Source organism: Clupea harengus, chromosome 26 (genome assembly GCF_900700415.2).
Source record: "Clupea harengus chromosome 26, Ch_v2.0.2, whole genome shotgun sequence".
In the NCBI taxonomy this organism is placed as follows: Eukaryota; Metazoa; Chordata; class Actinopteri; order Clupeiformes; family Clupeidae; genus Clupea; species Clupea harengus.
Window position 1 is genome coordinate 10,218,064 of NC_045177.1, and position 18,643 is coordinate 10,236,706.

The 18,643-nt window shown below is 45.4% G+C and overlaps 1 protein-coding gene across 2 annotated transcripts in view; it reads left to right on the forward strand.

Annotated features, from left to right (window-relative positions):
• Nucleotides 1-15,951, forward strand: part of LOC116219854 (phosphoinositide 3-kinase regulatory subunit 6) — a 39,264-nt gene extending 23,313 nt beyond the window's left edge. For both annotated transcript variants that reach the window (XM_031563829.2, XM_031563830.2), the window contains exons 2-20: nt 1,248-1,609; nt 1,961-2,065; nt 2,673-2,764; nt 3,044-3,112; nt 3,637-3,769; nt 4,114-4,183; nt 4,751-4,937; nt 8,157-8,307; nt 8,924-9,010; nt 9,639-10,083; nt 10,975-11,068; nt 11,598-11,720; nt 12,374-12,484; nt 13,546-13,648; nt 13,931-14,001; nt 14,668-14,758; nt 15,169-15,221; nt 15,327-15,433; nt 15,596-15,951. In XM_031563829.2, the coding sequence (XP_031419689.2) occupies nt 1,561-1,609; nt 1,961-2,065; nt 2,673-2,764; nt 3,044-3,112; nt 3,637-3,769; nt 4,114-4,183; nt 4,751-4,937; nt 8,157-8,307; nt 8,924-9,010; nt 9,639-10,083; nt 10,975-11,068; nt 11,598-11,720; nt 12,374-12,484; nt 13,546-13,648; nt 13,931-14,001; nt 14,668-14,758; nt 15,169-15,221; nt 15,327-15,433; nt 15,596-15,752 (2,298 nt within the window). In that variant the 5' untranslated portion in view covers nt 1,248-1,560 and the 3' untranslated portion in view covers nt 15,753-15,951. The remainder of the gene's footprint in view (nt 1-1,247; nt 1,610-1,960; nt 2,066-2,672; nt 2,765-3,043; nt 3,113-3,636; nt 3,770-4,113; nt 4,184-4,750; nt 4,938-8,156; nt 8,308-8,923; nt 9,011-9,638; nt 10,084-10,974; nt 11,069-11,597; nt 11,721-12,373; nt 12,485-13,545; nt 13,649-13,930; nt 14,002-14,667; nt 14,759-15,168; nt 15,222-15,326; nt 15,434-15,595) is intronic.
• Nucleotides 15,952-18,643: the final 2,692 nt, after the last annotated feature.

The following is an 18,643-nucleotide window of genomic DNA, read 5'->3' on the forward strand; positions in this document are numbered from 1 at the left end:
GGAGATAACAAGTTTGTGTGTTATCTACAAACGGAGATAACGAGCTTATCGCATAGAAAGTGGTTTCTGTTTACCTTAAGTTTTTAGAATGGTATTTTTGTGTGTTTTTGTGCCATTAGTGTTATACTGGCTGAATGCAGATCATTGTCCTGGTGGTGTTCTGCGTGACACATAGTTACGCACTTGCACCTCTTTTTGTCTGTCACCAACTCTCACTCTCTGTTGATTGCATGTGCTGATAGTGTTTCACAGGAAGACCATGTGTGAAAGTGTGTGAAAATAATAGCAAGATCACTCAGAAACCCAATGAGAAATATAAGGGTATGAATGTGTGACCATCCCATGTACCAGCTCAGGGGCATCCTCCTCCTCTCTCCTCCTCTCCACTCCTCTCTCCTCCTCTCTCCTCCTCTCTGCTCCTCTCTGCTCCTCTCTCCTCCTTTCTCCTCCTCTCTGCTCCTCTCTCCTCCTCTCCGCTCCTCTCTGCTCCTCTCTCCTCCTCTCTCCTCTCTCCTCTCTCCCTCTCCTCCTCTCCGCTCCTCTCTCCTCCTCTCTGCTCCTCTCCGCTCCTCTCTCCTCCTCTCTCCTCTCCTCCTCTCCGCTCCTCTCTCCTCCTCTCTGCTCCTCTCTGCTCCTCTCTCCTCCTCTCTGCTCCTCTCTCCTCCTCTCTCCTCTCTCCTCTCTCCTCCTCTCCTCCTCTCCGCTCCTCTCTCCTCCTCTCTGCTCCTCTCCGCTCCTCTCTCCTCCTCTCCGCTCCTCTCTCCTCCTCTCACCTCCTCTCTGCTCCTCTCTGCTCCTCTGTTCTCCTCTCCGCTTCTCTCTCCTCCTCTCTGCTCCTCTCTCCTCCTCTCTGCTCCTCCTCTCTCCTCTCTGCTCCTCTCCACTCCTCAGGTTGGCCTGAGATACACAAGCTACCAGCTCAGGGGCATCCTCCTCCTCTCTCCTCCTCTCTCCTCCTCTCTGCTCCTCTCTCCTCCTCTCCGCTCCTCTCCGCTCCTCTCTGCTCCTCTCCACTCCTCTCTCCTCCTCTCTGCTCCTCTCTGCTCCTCTCTCCTCCTCTCTCCTCCTCTCTGCTCCTCTCCGCTCCTCTCTCCTCCTCTCTCCTCCTCTCTCCTCTCTGCTCCTCTCCACTCCTCTCACGGGCAGGTTGGCCTGAGATACACGAGCACCTGTTTGTATGATTGTTGACATTTCCAGGACCATACTGTACATCCCAGTGATCTTCAGCTCTCTGGTCCTCTCTGCAGGAGCACACACATCTGAGAGAGCGCCATCATCCTCTCATACACATCTGTGAGAGCACCATCATCCTCTCATACACAACTGTGAGAGCACCATCATCCTCTCACACACATCTGTGAGAGCACCATCCCAGTGATTCTGCAGGAGCACACACATCTGTGAGAGCACCATCCCAGTGATTCTGCAGGAGCACACACATCTGTGAGAGCACCATCCCAGTGATTCTGCAGGAGCATACACATCAGTGATCTCTGGTCCTGTCTGCAGGAAGCACACACAGCCGCTAGAGCACCATGCCAATGACGGAGCAGCGATAGCATGGCCCTCTGGGATGGTACTACAAACCAGTGCAGTATGGAGCCCGCAGGTATCTATCCTACGCTCCACATTAATCATCATCACACCAGGATAAAAACAAATATCTGAATGAATGGTTGCAAGGTTTAGGTTAAAGAATAACTGGATGGTTAAGAGGCGACATCACGATTCAGTGTCCACCTGAAATTAATGATTAGCTCCGGTATGGGAACATCATCATGCCAACGGCGTAGGTTCCTGCAGTATTGTCAATGTTAGCAACTGATGACGCTAGCATATCGCAAAACAAAAGCTTAGATTTGAACCGTCTAATGGTAATGTGCACTTCTAATTCTAGTCCCATTACCCATGTGAGATTGTGGCCCTGCCAGTGATGATTAAAGGTGCATCCTTGTTGCAGATGCTGGTGTCTCCACTGCTACCCTAGAGTCAGACATCTATCGCAGTTTGCAGGCCGTGCTCAGAGAGCTGGACAGCATACACTCCACTGTTGTGGTCAACAAAGGTACAACCTCCTACAACCTCCTACACCCTCGCTACACCCTCACTACACCCTCCTACACCCTTCTACACTCACGAAAGACACGTACGCGTTCATGCACAAGTCAAAATGTATGACGAGGACAGAGGTCTCTGGAAGGGCATCTGCCTGTAATCCATGTTTATGGTAGTCTCTCTGCCACATCAACAGGTTTTCTTCTTTTTATGTCTACGTGTGCCTCCTTCTTGAGTCTGCATCTACTAAACAGGGCAATATTACTCCTACGTTAACTGCTAAATCACACTGGCGAAATAGGGAGGTTAAACTGCTGCACACACATGATTTGGTCTTGTGCTCTTTATCTACGTCCTTAGAAGCAAACATCATTGCACAGCGCATGAGTCATTCACTTGTGTTACTATCACAGCGATTTAGATTTCACAAACTTTACACATTTATCAGTCCCTGCTTAGTCAGCAATAGTGTGTGTGTGTGTGTGTGTGTGTGTGTGTGTGTGTGTGTGTGTGTGTGTGTGTGTGTGTGTGTGTGTCTGTGTGTCTGTGTGTGTGTGTGTGTGTGTGTGTGTGCACATGTGACACTGCTTATGTTTTTGGCTTGTTTGTTTTCGAAGGGATGTTGCGATGGACTCTTCACAAAAAGGTTCAGAAGCATCCACAGTACAGCCTGCTCTTAGTCAAAGTGGCCATCAAGGAACTAGAGAAAGTGAGTCAGCAATCTGCTTTCATTTCAGGCCTCAGTAGGAAACGACACATCATGCTTTCCAGACAGTTCCAGAGTGTTTTCAATGTTGATGATGATGATGATGATGGCAATGTGTTGATTGGTCTTATGTGTTATATACTAGAGGGAGCTATGAGTTAAAGTGTCTTTGAAATGAATGAATGTAAATGTGGATGAATTGAATAATAATGGTTATTTTGTCCGCCACTTTGGAGTTTTCTCACCCTAACATGTTGTTTCCCTTACGTGTCGTTTGTCCAGGCAGAAAGGCTGGACTGCAAACTGCACATCATCCCCCTGCTTCACACCCTGATCTATGCCATCATACAGGTACGGCACACAAAACCACTAAACCTCAGAGCTCAACTCTGCTCCAGCTGTCACTCTAGTCTGGTGGGCTTTGGACTTTGCTCCGAATGACACACGCTTTCATTTCACACCAGTGTCGGTTCCTTACACCTGCACTCCCCGGTGAACGTTTTTTTTTGTGACTGATATCGACAGTTTCTGTTTGGCTGGTGCAAAGAATGTGTGTGTGTGCGTGTGCGTGTGCGTGTGCGTGTGCGTGTGCGTGTGCGTGTGCGTATGTGTGAGTGTGTGCGTGAGCGTGTGCGTGTGCGTATGCGTGAGTGTGTGTGTGTGTGTGTGTGTGTGTGTGTGTGTGTGTGTGTGTGTGTGTGTGTGTGTGTGTGTGTGTGTCTACACTGACATAAAGGATTAGCCGCACTGTTCCGTCCACATTTCCATTGTGCAGATTAGGCTACGCTTAATGGCCTTGCTGTAAATGCAACATCACTTTCTCTTTCTCTCTCTCTCTCTCTCTCTCTCTCTCTCTCTCTCTCTCTCTCTCTCAGACGACGTACATTCCTGATGACCTCTACAAGAGAGTGTATGACTTCTGCAAGAGGCTGCTGACACTACCTCAGCCGTACTGCTCCGTGGGCCTCACCTACTCCAGACAGATGAAAATGGAGCGGGGCACCCCAGGTACTTCACACAAAGTCTCACTACATCAACCAAGTGTGTGAGTGTGTGTGTTAGTGTGTGTGTGTGTGTGTGTGTGTGTGTGTGTGTGTGTGTGTGTGTGTGTGTGAGTGTGTGTGTGTGTGTGTGTGTGTGTGTGTGTGTGTGTGTGAGTGTGTGTGTGTGTGTGTGTGTGTGTGTGTGTGTGTGTGTGTGTGTGTGTGTGTGTGTGTGTGTGTGAGTGTGTGTGTGTGTGTGTGAAGATGGAGCGTGGCACCCCAGGTACTTCACACACAGTCTCACTACATCAACCAAAACAGCTGGAAGTGGTTTGATGATTCTAACATCTTTTTGCTTTACCCTTCCAGGTGTTCTATACCAAAGGATGCTTGTTTCGGAACACAGCCTAAAGAATGACAGCTATCCTCTTCAGAAGAAGTGAGTGATGTATAGAGCTCTTACATTCAGGCCATTAATAGTTTGTATTGTCACGTAACCGAGGTCACAATGATTCATAGCGATACTGCGCACTATATGTGTGTGGGTGTGCGTTTGTGTGTGCGCGCGTGTGTGTGTGTGTGTGTGTGTGTGTGTGTGTGTGTGTGTTGTTAGCATATTCGTGTAAACAGTGTGGTGCTGCAGTGTTTCCTGACACATCGCTTCAGTGTCCGTGGCCATGAGCGCTGACACGCTTGTGAGCGAGTGAGTCAGTGAGTCAGTCCTGTGGTGGTGGCAGCTGTGTGAGCGACCTCATGTCTCATGTCTCGTTAACTGTGTGAGCGACCTCATGTCTCATGTCTCGTTAGCTGTGTGAGCGACCTCATGCCTCATGTCTCGTTAGCTGTGTGAGCGACCTCATGCCTCATGTCTCGTTAGCTGTGTGAGCGACCTCATGTCTCGTGTCTCGTTAGCTGTGTGAGCGACCTCATGCCTCATGTCTCATGTCTCATGTCTCGTTAGCTGTGTGAGCGACCTCATGCCTCATGTCTCTCGTTCCTCCCCCAGGGTGTTTGTGTTCGCCGACCCGGCCGTGCTCTCTGGCTCCATGGGGAAGTTCCTGAGGGTTGACATCGAGTCGGGCCGAGGGTTCCAGAACCCGCTGGGCCTCATGCGCTCGGCGGTGCAGCACACCCTCCAGGCGGTGCTGGGGGAGGAGCGGTGCCGGGGCGCGGTGCTGACCCAGGCCCTGCAGGTCAGTTCATGAGACGTCCTGTGACGTGTTCCTCCTTGAAAAGGGACTCCATCGTTCGTCTGTCTTTATAGCTCTTTAGGAGCATCCATGAATCAACTGGTTTCTTACTGTATATGGTGTAGGTGATTAATGGGTGTTTGTACTTTATGGGATATATCGCTGCAGTGAAACTGGTTATAAAGTATGTGAGGATGAATCTTGTCTTGTGAAAATGTCACAACTTTTGCCACCAGAGGTTGGACTCTCAAAATGACCACGCAATATTTTCAGGTCATCTAGGAAATGTGCCAATGTGAAACCACAATGAAATGCTACATTCCTGACCCTTAACATAGCACACCAAATACACACTTTGGGATAGCAGCATTTCATCGATGACAGCCTCAGCTACACCGGTTGTGAGCAACAAGATGAGGTGATGCTAATTTGAATGTCAAAAAAACGTAACACTCCATAATGAATCTGAGTTGAGTGCACTGTCAGAGATCGGTTCAAGAGGATGTGACTGATCCGACAGGACAGGTCATGGGGTCTAAATACCCAGCTACATGGCAGGCTAGGAGAGGGGAACTCGTCCCCCAATAGTTTGCAACCTCAACTGCAAGACATGGATCAGCAGCTGGGTTGAGTGAGACAAGGCTAGTAGTGGGGATGAGGCTAAAAACACCCCAGTCGTCCAGATGAAGCGTGTTATCCACGTGTTTAGGAGTGCGCAGTGCTAATGCATATAAAGCTGCTTATCATATTGATTAGCAGAGCCCTTTACAATGGGGCAGGGGTCTCACAGAGGGAGAAATGGGGCTGTGTAATCAGCGTGGCTAGTTCACCAACATGTTCCAGCTGTCTGTCTGGACAGGTGGGGGGTGAAGAGCCATCACATACGCAGGGACACGGCCAAAGGGAGCGAGAAGCGCGTGTTACAGATGGAACAGCGGGCTCAAAGCCCTGCACCCGGGGTCAAAGGTCACTGGAGAACCAAGCTGTCAGTGGCAGACTCGGTGTGGCAGTGTTGTGTGTTGCAGCACGAGACTCACAGACAGACAGAGGGACAGACGGACAGAGGGACAGGACTGCATACGTGATTCAGCACCACTGAAGTCCACCGACACGTTCTATTTGTGTGGAGCAGTATAGGGCTCATGTGTTTAGCAGGTAAGCTGTAATACTAGTAGCGGCAGCTGCACTCCCGTTAAGTTCGCCGCCATGCTGTCCCGGAAAGCAGGGTGGCATGTGGGGTACATGAGAGACGATGTCACACAGGACGTCACCCTTCTCTACTTCTCTCTTCGGTGGAATCGCTCATTCGACAGCATTTGTGACACCTCGGTATGCCAGGACAGTATTCTGCTCTGGTGACGTCAGCCTTGTGTGGAGAGTACAGCTGTGCACCCCGTATCCACAGCTCATTGTTTTCCGTTATGCCAATCTGTAAACGTTCATTCCCACTGCCACACAGAGTGATGCATTGAAAGCAGCGGAGCCCTCACTCGGGGGAGAGTCTGTGGGAAGGTTATGTAATGTTCTCTGGCCCTCGCTGTTGCTGCTCTTGAACTCGCGCGGCACAACCAAGATCCAAGCAGTGTCAGGAGCATCCAGACGAAAAGCGTCTTTGGTGGAAGCCCAGATTCATGTATCTTATCAGACCGCACTGGGGGGGGGGTAGGAAGCGCACGTTACGTCCATAATAGCATTGCTGCTCTCCAGTGCGGTTGGGCTAATCATTACAGTCGGAGGCCGTGAATACGTGACTGGAGGCCGTATGAATAGCTATATCATGGCAGGTCAACCAATAAGAGCGATGCCTGCGATCTTGTAAACTGATTGGCGACCTCGTGGTAGTTGGCCTCTGAGGGGCGCCCTAGGCAACCCTCTACGTCGCCTGTAGGAAAGACCTGACTAGACTATAGAAAATAGAACTGTTCCATTAACTCTGATCATTCAAACCCATCGGCAGGAAAGGCTAGCTCCGCCCCTGAGGTAACTATTTTGTTAGCTTGAAGGGACCACCTAGGGACACAAACTTTATATTCCGTATCAGCCCTGTGGGGCTACAATCATGGCAAGTTTCATGTGGATTGGAGAAGTCTAAGTATGTGATATGACAAAGAACATGAGCGCCCTGCGGTGCAGTGGTGGTGTTAAAAAAAGCACTGAGGGTCACCGGCTTCACGTCCACTCGCATGCTGAAAACATTCACAGGGGAAGCACTGAATGAGTTAAACGTGTTAAATAATTCATTACAAAATCATTGTGATTTTGACCCATAATCGTGCGGCCTCTTTAATGAGATCGCTGGTCTCTTCACGGCTCTTCGTGGTTCCTGTCGGTGCAGTTTACAGTAATGTGTGTTCATTTCTTGCGTGTGATATCCGGCTGTGGGGCATGTTGTTGAGGCTGTGGGTGGGTGGTTGTGGTGGTGGTACTATATAGAGTTTACCTTTGCCACTGCCTTTTCTACCGCAGCCAGAGATAGATTCTTAGAACCCTTAGAGCACTCTCTAGATTCTTAGAACCCTTAGATGGCCTGTGGTTCTCGAGAGTTCTCATTTTCTTTTTGTCCAACATGCATTGGAAATTATTCATTCAACTGAAATGATTGATACTATGGTTCATCCTTGTTATTTGAACTTTTTTGACCTGTGTTTTCATTTATCTGCTGTGCATAACACATTGAATACTGAATCACTTACAATGCCTCTGATTAAGACATGATTTACTGTATCAGAGTCTACATCAACCACAGTTCACACCCAGCAACAAGACCACTCCACAGCACTTTGACGTGTTAGCCAGTGGACCACAAATATTATGTAAGAGGTGTTAAGTCAATAGCACTCAGACTGAGACCTCCCTCAGAGTGGGTAAGAATGCTATGAGTGTGTGGAGTTTACCATCGGCGAGTCCCGTCACCAGAACCACAGGCTCATCAACAGGATGTTTACTGGTGGATCCAGCTGCACCATCCCTTGTTTTTTATTCTAGTATCACTTGTTTTTTACCTTGTATTTCTCTCTCTCTCTCTCTCTCTCTCTCTTCCTCTCTCTCTCTCTACCTCTCTCTCTCTCTCTCTCTCTCTCTTCCTCTCTCTGTCTCTCTCTCTACCTCTCTCTCTCTCTTTCTCTCTCTCTCTCTTTCTCTCTCTCTCTACCTCTCTCTCTCTCTCTCTCTTCCTCTCTCTGTCTCTCTCTCTCTCTCTCTCTCTCTCTCTCTGTATCTTAGGGTCAGTCGTTACAGGATGTCGAGCCGTACTTCCAGGAAGTGTTGGCGTCAGTGGAACAGAGTGCTGAGGCAGGCCGGGGGGGCGGGGGGTCCCACCTGACTGACAGGCTGCAGCAGCTCTACACCGAGATCGTCAGCGCTGCTGAGCAAGGTAACCACAGACTGACATGTGGCCTGGACAGGGAGGGGTGAGGTGGGGTAGGGTGTGTGCCTGGGCAGGGAGGGGTGAGGTGGGGTAGGGTGTGTGCCTGGGCAGGGAGGGGTGGGGTGGGGTGGGGTGGAGTGTGCGCGAGGCCATGGCTGCTTTTCAGGGCCACAGTTTTGACAGTCGATGGCACTTTTTCTGTTTTTTTTCTTCTTCTGTGTTAAAGATAGCCCCTTATAAATAACCTATGTTAAACGACCTTCGTGAAACAGACTTGTTTTTCTGGCACAGCCACTTTCAAATTTCTTCCAGATTTTTTAAAAACAGGTGTTGTTGTTTCCCTTCCAGATAAAGGTTCTATATTATATTTCAAGAATACATTTGAGATTCAGGGGGTACCTTGGGGAAATCTGTATTTCTCCCAGTTCTCTGACGGAGCCAGCTCTTATAAACGTACTCAATTTGTTCTGGGCTAGCTGTTCCTCAGCCAGTGCATCATTCATTCAGTCCCACCGGCTTGTTTGAATGTTGTTTGTTGAGCAGCTGTCTGGGCAGCACAGGACGTTGGAGGTTGTTTGTGGTGACATTGGGACCGTTTGGGGCTTCTTTCCCTCTCTCTCAGATCCAGTGTCCCCCGGGTCTCTGTGTGACGTTCCGCTTCCCAATCCGGAGATGAGCTTCCACGTTTGGACTGAGGAGGAAGACCTCTGTGAGTTGGCCTGCTTTCAGACAGTCTTTATTATTTCCTATCGCTTCTCTATCCTCTCTGTCAGCTGCTTTGGTCCTCCCCCTGGCCTCAGGCTCATTTACAGAAAGTTCATTTGATTTGTTGTGATGCTGTTGGTTGCTCTTAAATGCAATACAAAAGAGAGCAGTGTGCCCTAGTAATGGCTCTAAGTGGCTCACAGTTCCTTATCTTCACTCAATATTTTGGGTTGACATAGTTTCATAAGGAAACACCCAGAGCAAAGGTCAACATTGTTGGTCTTTTTAGTGGCCTGGCAACAACTTAATAATATTGTTGTGACTGGTTCAGGAGACATGTCTCATTATAATAGAAGCCATGCTGATCTCCTAACATGATAGTTAGGTTTAGAGTTTACTTGTCCATAACTCATTTCTATATACAGTAGCTCCTTCTATGTTCTATATTCTATTCTATATACCTCCTTCTAGGTTCTACATTCTATTCTATAAAACTCCTTCTATGTTGTCCCCCATCTTGTTTTTCTTTACTTTTGTGCTTCTTTTACATTTCACACGTCAGAGGTAACTTTCATTTGTCTTCACACTTTCATTCATTCCTCTCCTCTTCTTTGCATTCATGTAACGAACAGGGAGAGAGCTGACCAAGTTTGTCCGCTCCAATTCCTTCTGTGAGCCCTTCTCATTCCCGGACGACTTCATGACCGACCTATCGAGCGACCTGGACCCCGAGATGCCCCGGCACTCCGTCATATCGACCGACAGTGGCATCGAGCGCGACCTGCCGGAGGCGGAGAACGCGGCGCCGACGTGCGGGCGCCTGACGCGCCGCGGGGGCATGAAGGTGAAGCCCTCGGTGACGGACAGCGTGGCGCTCATGCAGGACGTGCTGGGCGAGACGGACACGTACGTCTGGGGCTCGGCGGGCGGCGGGTCGGGCACCCTGCAGAGACGGGCGGGCACCAGCGCCAGCGCCACGGCCTTCCCCAAACAGCAGCGCACCTTCACGGCTTGCATCGTCCTGATGGGGGATGACAGGGTGCTGGGCAGGATGGCCAGGGCTTACTACTGGTTCAGGTGAACATTTAGGCTTCTCTGTGTATGGATATGATCAAATCTGAAACTTAGCTTCTCTGTGTATGGATATGATCAAATCTGAAACTTAGCTTCTCTGTGTAGGGATATGATCAAATCTGAAACTTAGCTTCTCTGTGTATAGATATGATCAAATCTGAAACTTAGCTTCTCTGTGTATAGATATGATCAAATCTGAAACTTAGCTTCTCTGTGTATGGATATGATCAAATCTGAAACTTAGCTTCTCTGTGTATGGATACGATCAAATCTGAAACTTAGCTTCTCTGTGTATGGATATGATCAAATCTGAAACTTAGCTTCTCTGTGTAGGGATATGATCAAATCTGAAACTTAGCTTCTCTGTGTATGGATATGATCAAATCTGAAACTTAGCTTTGCAGGTGTATTGTCTAGTTTGTTCCTCCCCTCAATGGGTTGCCTGCTTACATTGTACTTTGCTTTACTTTGAAGTAGTTTTGTATAGGATCATCTTTTAAATGAACATGAAAAAAAAATGAAATAAAATGTGCACGCAAACTATTACATAATCTGTACCGGTACTTGATATTAATCACTACTATCACTGTAGACCATTGTAAAAAGCCCAGTGAGATTCATTACTTATCTAGACGGGGCATTAGGTTGCAATGTTAGTTACAATCCTCTGTAAATTTAAAAATGAGTGTCATTAAGTTGAGTTGCCAGCATATAGTTGTATGTATAGGTGAATTGGCTTCATATAAATAAAGGAAGTGGACAAATCTCGTACGTGCGTGACTGTGTGTGCACGCATCAGCTCTCTTGGTTTTTCAAAGACCCCTCGAAGGACTCGAGGACCTTTAGTCGTCTACTGTGGTTCCACTCCAGTGAGCATGTGTCTCTGATTTACAGGAAAAGGGAAGCAAGGCGACAGTTCCTCACCACCAAAGTCGACCTGCAGATGTACTACATTCCTGTTTCTGATCAGCCCAGCTCTCCAGCCAAAGTAAGCTTTCGAAACAGCAATAAGGAGTTCTGTTCCAAAACTAGCAAGCTAACTATCTAAGAGGCATGCAAAAAACCTTGCAAACACCACCAACAGCCCAGCGGACACTGATAGAAGCTTGCCAACACACTAACTGGTGTCTTTTGGCAGTAGAGCTGGCAATGTCATGCTGTGAAAGCTTTTCTTCCATTTTTTGCAAGGGGTTCCAGCCAGGAAACACAGAACTACATAGTAAATATCCTGGATGGCTAGTGGGAAAGACACAGGTGTTTATCTGTCCTTCGCATGACCATATGCTACCAATATGAATTTGAGGATGGTACCAAAACGAGTTGCTTATAAAACCATACCTCAAAAAGTGTCAAATTGTTGCATAGTGTTACTTTAACTGATTCATTCAAATCCACTCCACTCCTGTTCACGATCCATTGGCTGGCCCTAGTGAAAACAAGGAAACTGTGTGTCATGATCAGTTTAGTATTGACAGTGTTGTCTCACAGTCTGTGTCCATTTTGTCATCTCCTCACAGGAAAATACCTCATCCTTGAAGAGCAACTCCTGCTCGGTGGCTTCCTACTTGGGTATGGCGGATCCGTGGTATGAGTGCAACATAAACAGTCTGGGCCACATGATTCCCAAGCTTGCCGAAACGGTATGCACTCCAACTGGTGATGTACCTTAAATAGTCAAATTATAGCCAATTATAGCAACAGTTAAATGCCACTTCTACCACATGTAGACATCATTGCAGACAAATACTACCTTGTGAATGCCTGAAAAAAACACTGAATGTGGATTATTCTAGGTTCTCTTACTGAATGTGGTTGTTTACCGAATACTGAATGAACTCTTTCTGTGGCTACTCTGCTCTGTGAAATAAATACATTTTTGGATGTCTCTTCATGGAAGGGGAAGAGAAACTCCATTATGAACACATTTTTTAAAAATGGGGAGAAGAGAAAGAACTGAGTCATCCTCCTCTTGAAAACAGTGACACTTAGGATGAGCTGCAGCCCCCCCCCCATATGCCATGCACTGTACTGTGCCTGTGTTAGTTTCACAAGCAGACATTAAGGTATGATGACATGTGCATACTTAATCCTTCAGTGTTCTTGTGTTGTGTTAGTTTCACAAGCAGACACTAAGGTATGATGACATGTGCATACTTATCCCTTCAGTGTTCTTGTGTTGTGTTAATCTAAGGTATAATGACATGTGCATACTCACCCTTCAGTGTTCTTGTGTTGTGTTAATGATGACATGTGCATACTTATCCCTTCAGTGTTCTTGTGTTGTGTTGTGTAGCATTGCAGCCCTGGCATGACCTGCGAGCCCAACCCCTTCCTGTCTGATGTCATCTCTTACTACGTGCGCACCGGACTCCAACCGGTCTACTTCACCATCTATTACATCAAGGTACTGGATCTCTCCTCTCCTCAGCACAACACAACAGACTGTGCATCTCTCCTCTCCTCAGCACAACACAACAGACTGTGTATCTTATTAGCACTAATTACAGCAGGGCATGATCCACACTCCATATATCAGTATCAATCAATCAATCAATCAATTCAATCTTATATAGCGCTTCTCTAAATACCCGAAGTCGCTTTACAGAGTCCAGAGTCCAGTAGTCATTCATACACAGTCATACCGGTGGTGGTAAGCTACCTCAGTAGCCACAGCTGCCCTGGGGCAGACTGACAGAAGCGTGGCTGCCAATCAGCGCCTACGGCCCCTCCGACCACCACCACCAACATTCATTCATATTCATACGATGCAATGCAGTATGCAGTAAGCAGTGCATGACAATAGACCTCTTGACTCTAACCAGACTTACTCGTGAAGATAATGAGTGCCACCATCAATGAAGAAATAAAAGAAAAGGAGGTCAAATGGAAAAGTGTGTTTTGCTGTACACTGGCAGAAATGGTTTTTTTTTCAGAGCTGATGAGAACAAATTTGAATGAAAAATGTCTAACCTTTTAGGAATACTCCTGGTAGAGTTGCTCAGGCCTGTGCCATTCATCAGAATCTTGAATTGTTTTGTGCAGTAAGTTTTGTTGTTTTGTGAAGTGTTAATTAAGCTAATAAAGCATTTTAAGTTACTATTGGCTTGCTTAGCAGTTTCTTTTCATTGTAAGTGTATGCTTAGCGGTATGTCAGCGGTTTTCTGTTCCACCAAAAGTTCCTGTTCCTCCATTTCTTTAGTACTTTGAGTGAAACCCATCTTTGCTGAGATTGCATAGCATTTGTCCACTGTGGAGAAAAAGCTTCTGATTAAAAAAAAAAGCCTCCTGCCCGCATGAGTCCCTTGCCTTGAGAGGAGTTGAGCAGGGCCGAGCCAATCAGGAGACAGAGATGCCTAGAATGGGTTATGATGCAACAGTAATACAGGCAGAAGTTAAAAATAGTTTTTGTCACCTTAGTTGACATAAGAATGCTGAAATTGCTAATTATGTGGTTCCTCTTTACAGATCTCATTTTCGAACCTCACGAAAGAGCCAGTAGAGGAAGTGTTCCTCTCTCATCTGGAAGTAGACTTCCCTGATTTTAGAAACCTCCAAGCCTCTTTGAAAGGTACATGAGAAGCGGTGGATGTGTGTGTGTGTGTGTGTGTGTGCGTGTGCGTGTGCGTGTGTGTGTGTGTGTGTGTGTGTGTGTGTGTGTGTGTGTGTGTGTGTGTTTGTGCGTGCATGAGTGTGTGTGTGCGTGCATGTGTGTGTGTGTGTGTCAGAGTGCATGTTTGTTTGTCTATATTTGGTCTTGATTGGCCACTCCACAGTCTGATTACTTGGTCAAAACAAAAGGGGTTTCCCATTGTGTGCTTCTCTGATGTTTACCCTGCGTGTCCCACTCCAGACATGTCAATGAGACAGAAGAGGAACTCTCCGGAAGCGTATGGTGCCGCCATATCGGTGAACTACAGAAAGGTGACTCATGCTAAATTTATGCAAGAACTTGTCCCCCCCCCCCCATATCACTACAAGTAACAGATAAAATGACATTGTTCGCGTTATGTAACTCAGGACAGGTTCACTTTTTGCTGAGAGGAAGTCTATGATCTATAGACCTGTAAACCAAGCCAACAGGACTACATTTGGTCTGAGCTCTGGCCGTGGGCGGGCAGGCAGATACCATACTGCTAGGGTTACTATAAAATGACATAAAATACTGTCATGCAGTTTATATACACATCTGAATCAACAGCTCTCATACTGAGTTTAAACAAATACTGAACATTATAACCTTCACGAAGCTACGATTAATTGCAGGACTGGTGTATTAGATTGCATTCGTTTTAGCTCAGTGTTCTTAATACAGCTGAGTGTGTATCAAAAGTGCATTAAATTCCACAATACATTATGGAGGCTGGTGCACCACTTGCACACTATGTTCAAAGGGTGATTTTCAGTGTCCTTCGGAGTGAGTGAGGACACTGGGTTCTGCTGTATAGGCAGTCAGCCTTGGTTCACTGAGTCTAAGCTGCAGAATTAATGAGGGATCATTTGCCTCCCAAGTACTCCCTGAATTATCATGATAGATCTGTTTCTCAACTCTAATCTTTGACCTTGTGTCCTCTGTTACAATTCGTGCAGGTGTCGCTAAGCAACAGGGAGGCTGACAAAGCACTGTCACTGAGGGTGTCTGGGGTTCAGATCTGTGCCATTCCCCCCAACGAAACCGAAGGTAAATGAAGCTAATAAGCTATTTAAGCTAACTAATAATATACATTCACTCAATGACTGCATGGTGTATTGTATTGTGGATGATATCTAGGCCATCTGAATCTGCTTTGGCTTTTAGCTTCCTTGTTCACAAGAAGTGCACACAAACACACACATATTGGCGGACCAAACTGTATAAAGAGTTATTGATGATAGCGTTTGGCAACTGAATTCGCTGTTGATATTGAGGCTGGTTCATGTGACTTGTTGTTCAGAAAGATTTGGCTATGCCGTAAAGGATAAATGACATAAACTACTGTTGACTATATACTGTGTGCATGTAAATGCTGTAAACACTACAACAACTATGATATATATATATATATGACTCGCAAGCCACTAATTGTATATTTCTGCCTGTGTTCTTTTCAGATCTCAACTGTCTTACTGTTAACTTTACTGATTCAAAACCCAAAAGCAGCTTGGTGAGTCAATTCACATCCAGTGTCCTTTATTCATGTTGTATGTTAGACTTACAATTTGGATATCAATGCTGACCAAACACTACAATTTCTGTGTTACATCAACAGGAACCAAAGATTAGGACCTGCGACATTAAAATCAGGTCTCTAGAAAGAGCGACGTTTACTGTTTGCCTTGACAATGACTCGCGCAGGACTTTCAAAGATGTTCAAAGGTAAGATCATAAGGAACTGTTTCATAACTCTCAACTGAAGAGTATCTATCAAACATGTCATCTCATATGTTGACAGCTCTTTGTTTGTGAATCCGATATAACAAAAAAGACATTTAAATTGATAACTGAATTGTTTTGTTTGTTTTTTTTGTTTATTCACAGTATTGAGATTAGTCCTTGTCTCGATCCTGGATACTGCATTCAGAAGACAGTGAGGTCTAAGTTTAACGTCGAGGAGGACAGTGAAGCTGGACTTAGCAAATATATAAACAAGCGTTTGTCACTGCCCATCAACACATTTGCTGGCATCATTCATTGACAAAAAGACTTGGACACCAGGCGTGATAAAGTAGACACCTCTACTGGTTGCTTTATTGATGTGAAGGCCTCAGAACTCCTGTAGACATATCCTGACATTGACAAGTTCCGGCCCAGTCACTTCCTGTCTCTGATGGACGACCGTTTATGAGATATGAGACTTTTCACAGGCAACAGACTTTGAAGAACACCAATACTGATTGGGTATAACAGCTAAGAAGTTAACGAAGACCTCTTTCTCCGGGCAGAAAGTCAATTCATGGTCATTCAAAATGGCTGGGTGCTTGTAGCAGACGGGGGGATCACCAGGGACAAGCACTGAACCCTACTATGCTGTAACATATGTAATAGTATATCAATACTGATATATTGATTTTGTATGGTAACACCTCTCTCTCACCCGTTGCTAACATATAATGACACTAATATTGATGATTCAGTGATACCTAGTTGATTTTTGCATGTGGTATGATTGGTTTCAAGGACATTCCGGTGCATTTCTGTCAATAGTCAGGCTATAGGCAACTGTTATTTAGTGTTTTCAGGGCAGATTAGTTTCAAAGCTATCTTAATCCCTTCTCACATCTAACATTTTCTGTTTCAACTTAAAGGTAGAGTCTGCCATTCTAATCCAATACGCTTTTTGTGAAATTCAACCAATGGCACCTCACGGTCCTCTAACTGTCCCCTCTGTGTGTGCACACAGTCCTAGCTCTGTGAATCGGAAACAAACAGTGTCCGGGACTGAGCCATCTCCGGGCCAATCAACACAGTGCTTCATGAGCACAGAAGGGAGGGGGGTAATTTGATTGGCTGTTGAGCTCAGACATCAACAATCTTTCACCAGGATGGTGGAGTTTTAAGGCACTTAATGTATGGTAACGCCACACTGGTTTTAGGCCCCATGTAAATTAGGGAAGAAAGAATGACGGTATGTTATATCATACAGGACTGTGGTCACTTATATGGTTCGTTTTGGGAGCTAGAGTACGTATCTCAATGGATGTTCTTTTCACCTACACATATTGATGTGGATGTCAATGTGAACACACACTGAACCGATGCTTCACAGGCCAGATTGGACTTGCTCAATATGATCAATCAATATGATCAATCTCTTCTGCAATGCAAAAGGAGGACATCATCATTCATACCACTTGTCTGTGTTCTGCACCTGTTTTTGCACACACCGGTCTTTAATGATAGAGCCTGTAAACCTGCACCAGATTGGGGTGATAACAGACCATCAAAGGCACAGCAGGCCCTTGGAAAAGCCTTGTGCTTTTATGAAGGTGTGACTGCTGCTTGTGTGCTTTTCAAGGCCAAGTATCGCTCCACTTTATATCAATTGTGCAATATCCTGGGAGGTCAGTTATTGTTATATATTGCAAATCCAATTTTCTAGGGGTTGAGAAACATTTTAAAGGCGATGCTTGTAGCCTAATCTGCAAATCAGGATGTTTTTTGTTCAATACTTTCTTCAATGTAAGACATTCATCTTTTCAGGATATGAAACTGCACAAATTGGCCTCCGCTGATCTGAGCTCAGCAGACTTCGGCCAAAAAATGGAATAGTCAGTTGATTTACCCACCAATTGCTTACTAATGATGCTATCACATATGATCATTTCTTATGGAAAACAGACTACACACTATTTTTAAACACATTATACTGTTACTCTTTTGTTGTAATTTATTTCATAATTTTGTAAATGGAATTGTTGTACAAATGTATACGTTATGTACATAGATGAATTTTTAACTCAACATTAAAGTATGACGTTTGTAGAGAAAAATGACTGAATGAAGTTATCTTACCTCAGTGAAGTAATCAATTTAGTGAGAAAAACATTTACAAATACCCCGCGATTTGCAAACAAATAGAATGTGATTCATTAATGTCCAACGTTTTGCAAATATGCACACCATGTTTTATAAATACACACCTCTCAAACAAACACAATGTGCTTTGAAAATACAACACACGTTTTGCAACTCAAAATACTACTCGCAAACAAATAAAGGATAGATTCCACAAATGTAAACAAAGAATAGAAATAAATTAACCACATTTTCCATGTCTGTATAATCAGTTTTACAAGTGGAACACATTTTCTACAAGTACACAGCAACCATGTCATTTCTGGACCATCAGATTTTTGGCACGGTTGCAAAGGCATCAACAGCAGGTGGCGCTACAGGGACATCTGCCTTCCACTCACCGCATCAAATCGCTGATGGATGGTGTGACTAGAGAACAAGAAGGTTGATTTGTTTTATTTGTATATTACTCAGAAGTTATTTTGTTTTTATTGTTAATTTTTTTTACATCTTTGTCATCAGGTATGATTATAGATAGCTCCATCTTCCACATTAAGTTAAAGTAACACTATGCAACAATTTGACACTTTTTGAGGTATGGTTTTATAGGCAACTAGTTTTGGTACCATCCTCAAATTCATTTTGATAGCATATGGTCATGTGAAGGACAGATAAACACCTGTGTCTTTCCCACTAGTCATCCAGGCTATGACCTATGTCGTTCTGTATACTGGGCTGGAATACCCTGCAAAAATGGATGAAAAGCTTTCACAGCGTGACATTGCCAGCTCTACTGCCAAAAGACACCAGTTAGTGTGTTGTCAAGCTTCTATCAGTGCCAACTGGGCTGTTGGTGCTTTGCAAGGTTTTTGCATGCCTTTTAGGTAGTTAGCTTGCTAGTTTTGGAACAGAACTCCTTATTGCTGCTTTAAAATATATTGCAGATAGCTACACATTTCAGACATGTAACTAACTACAGTATATTGTTAGTTACATTTGCAACTCCTACAAGTGTTTAAATTTACAACTTGTACAACTTGTATCACCTGATCCACAAATGTTGTGGTTGCT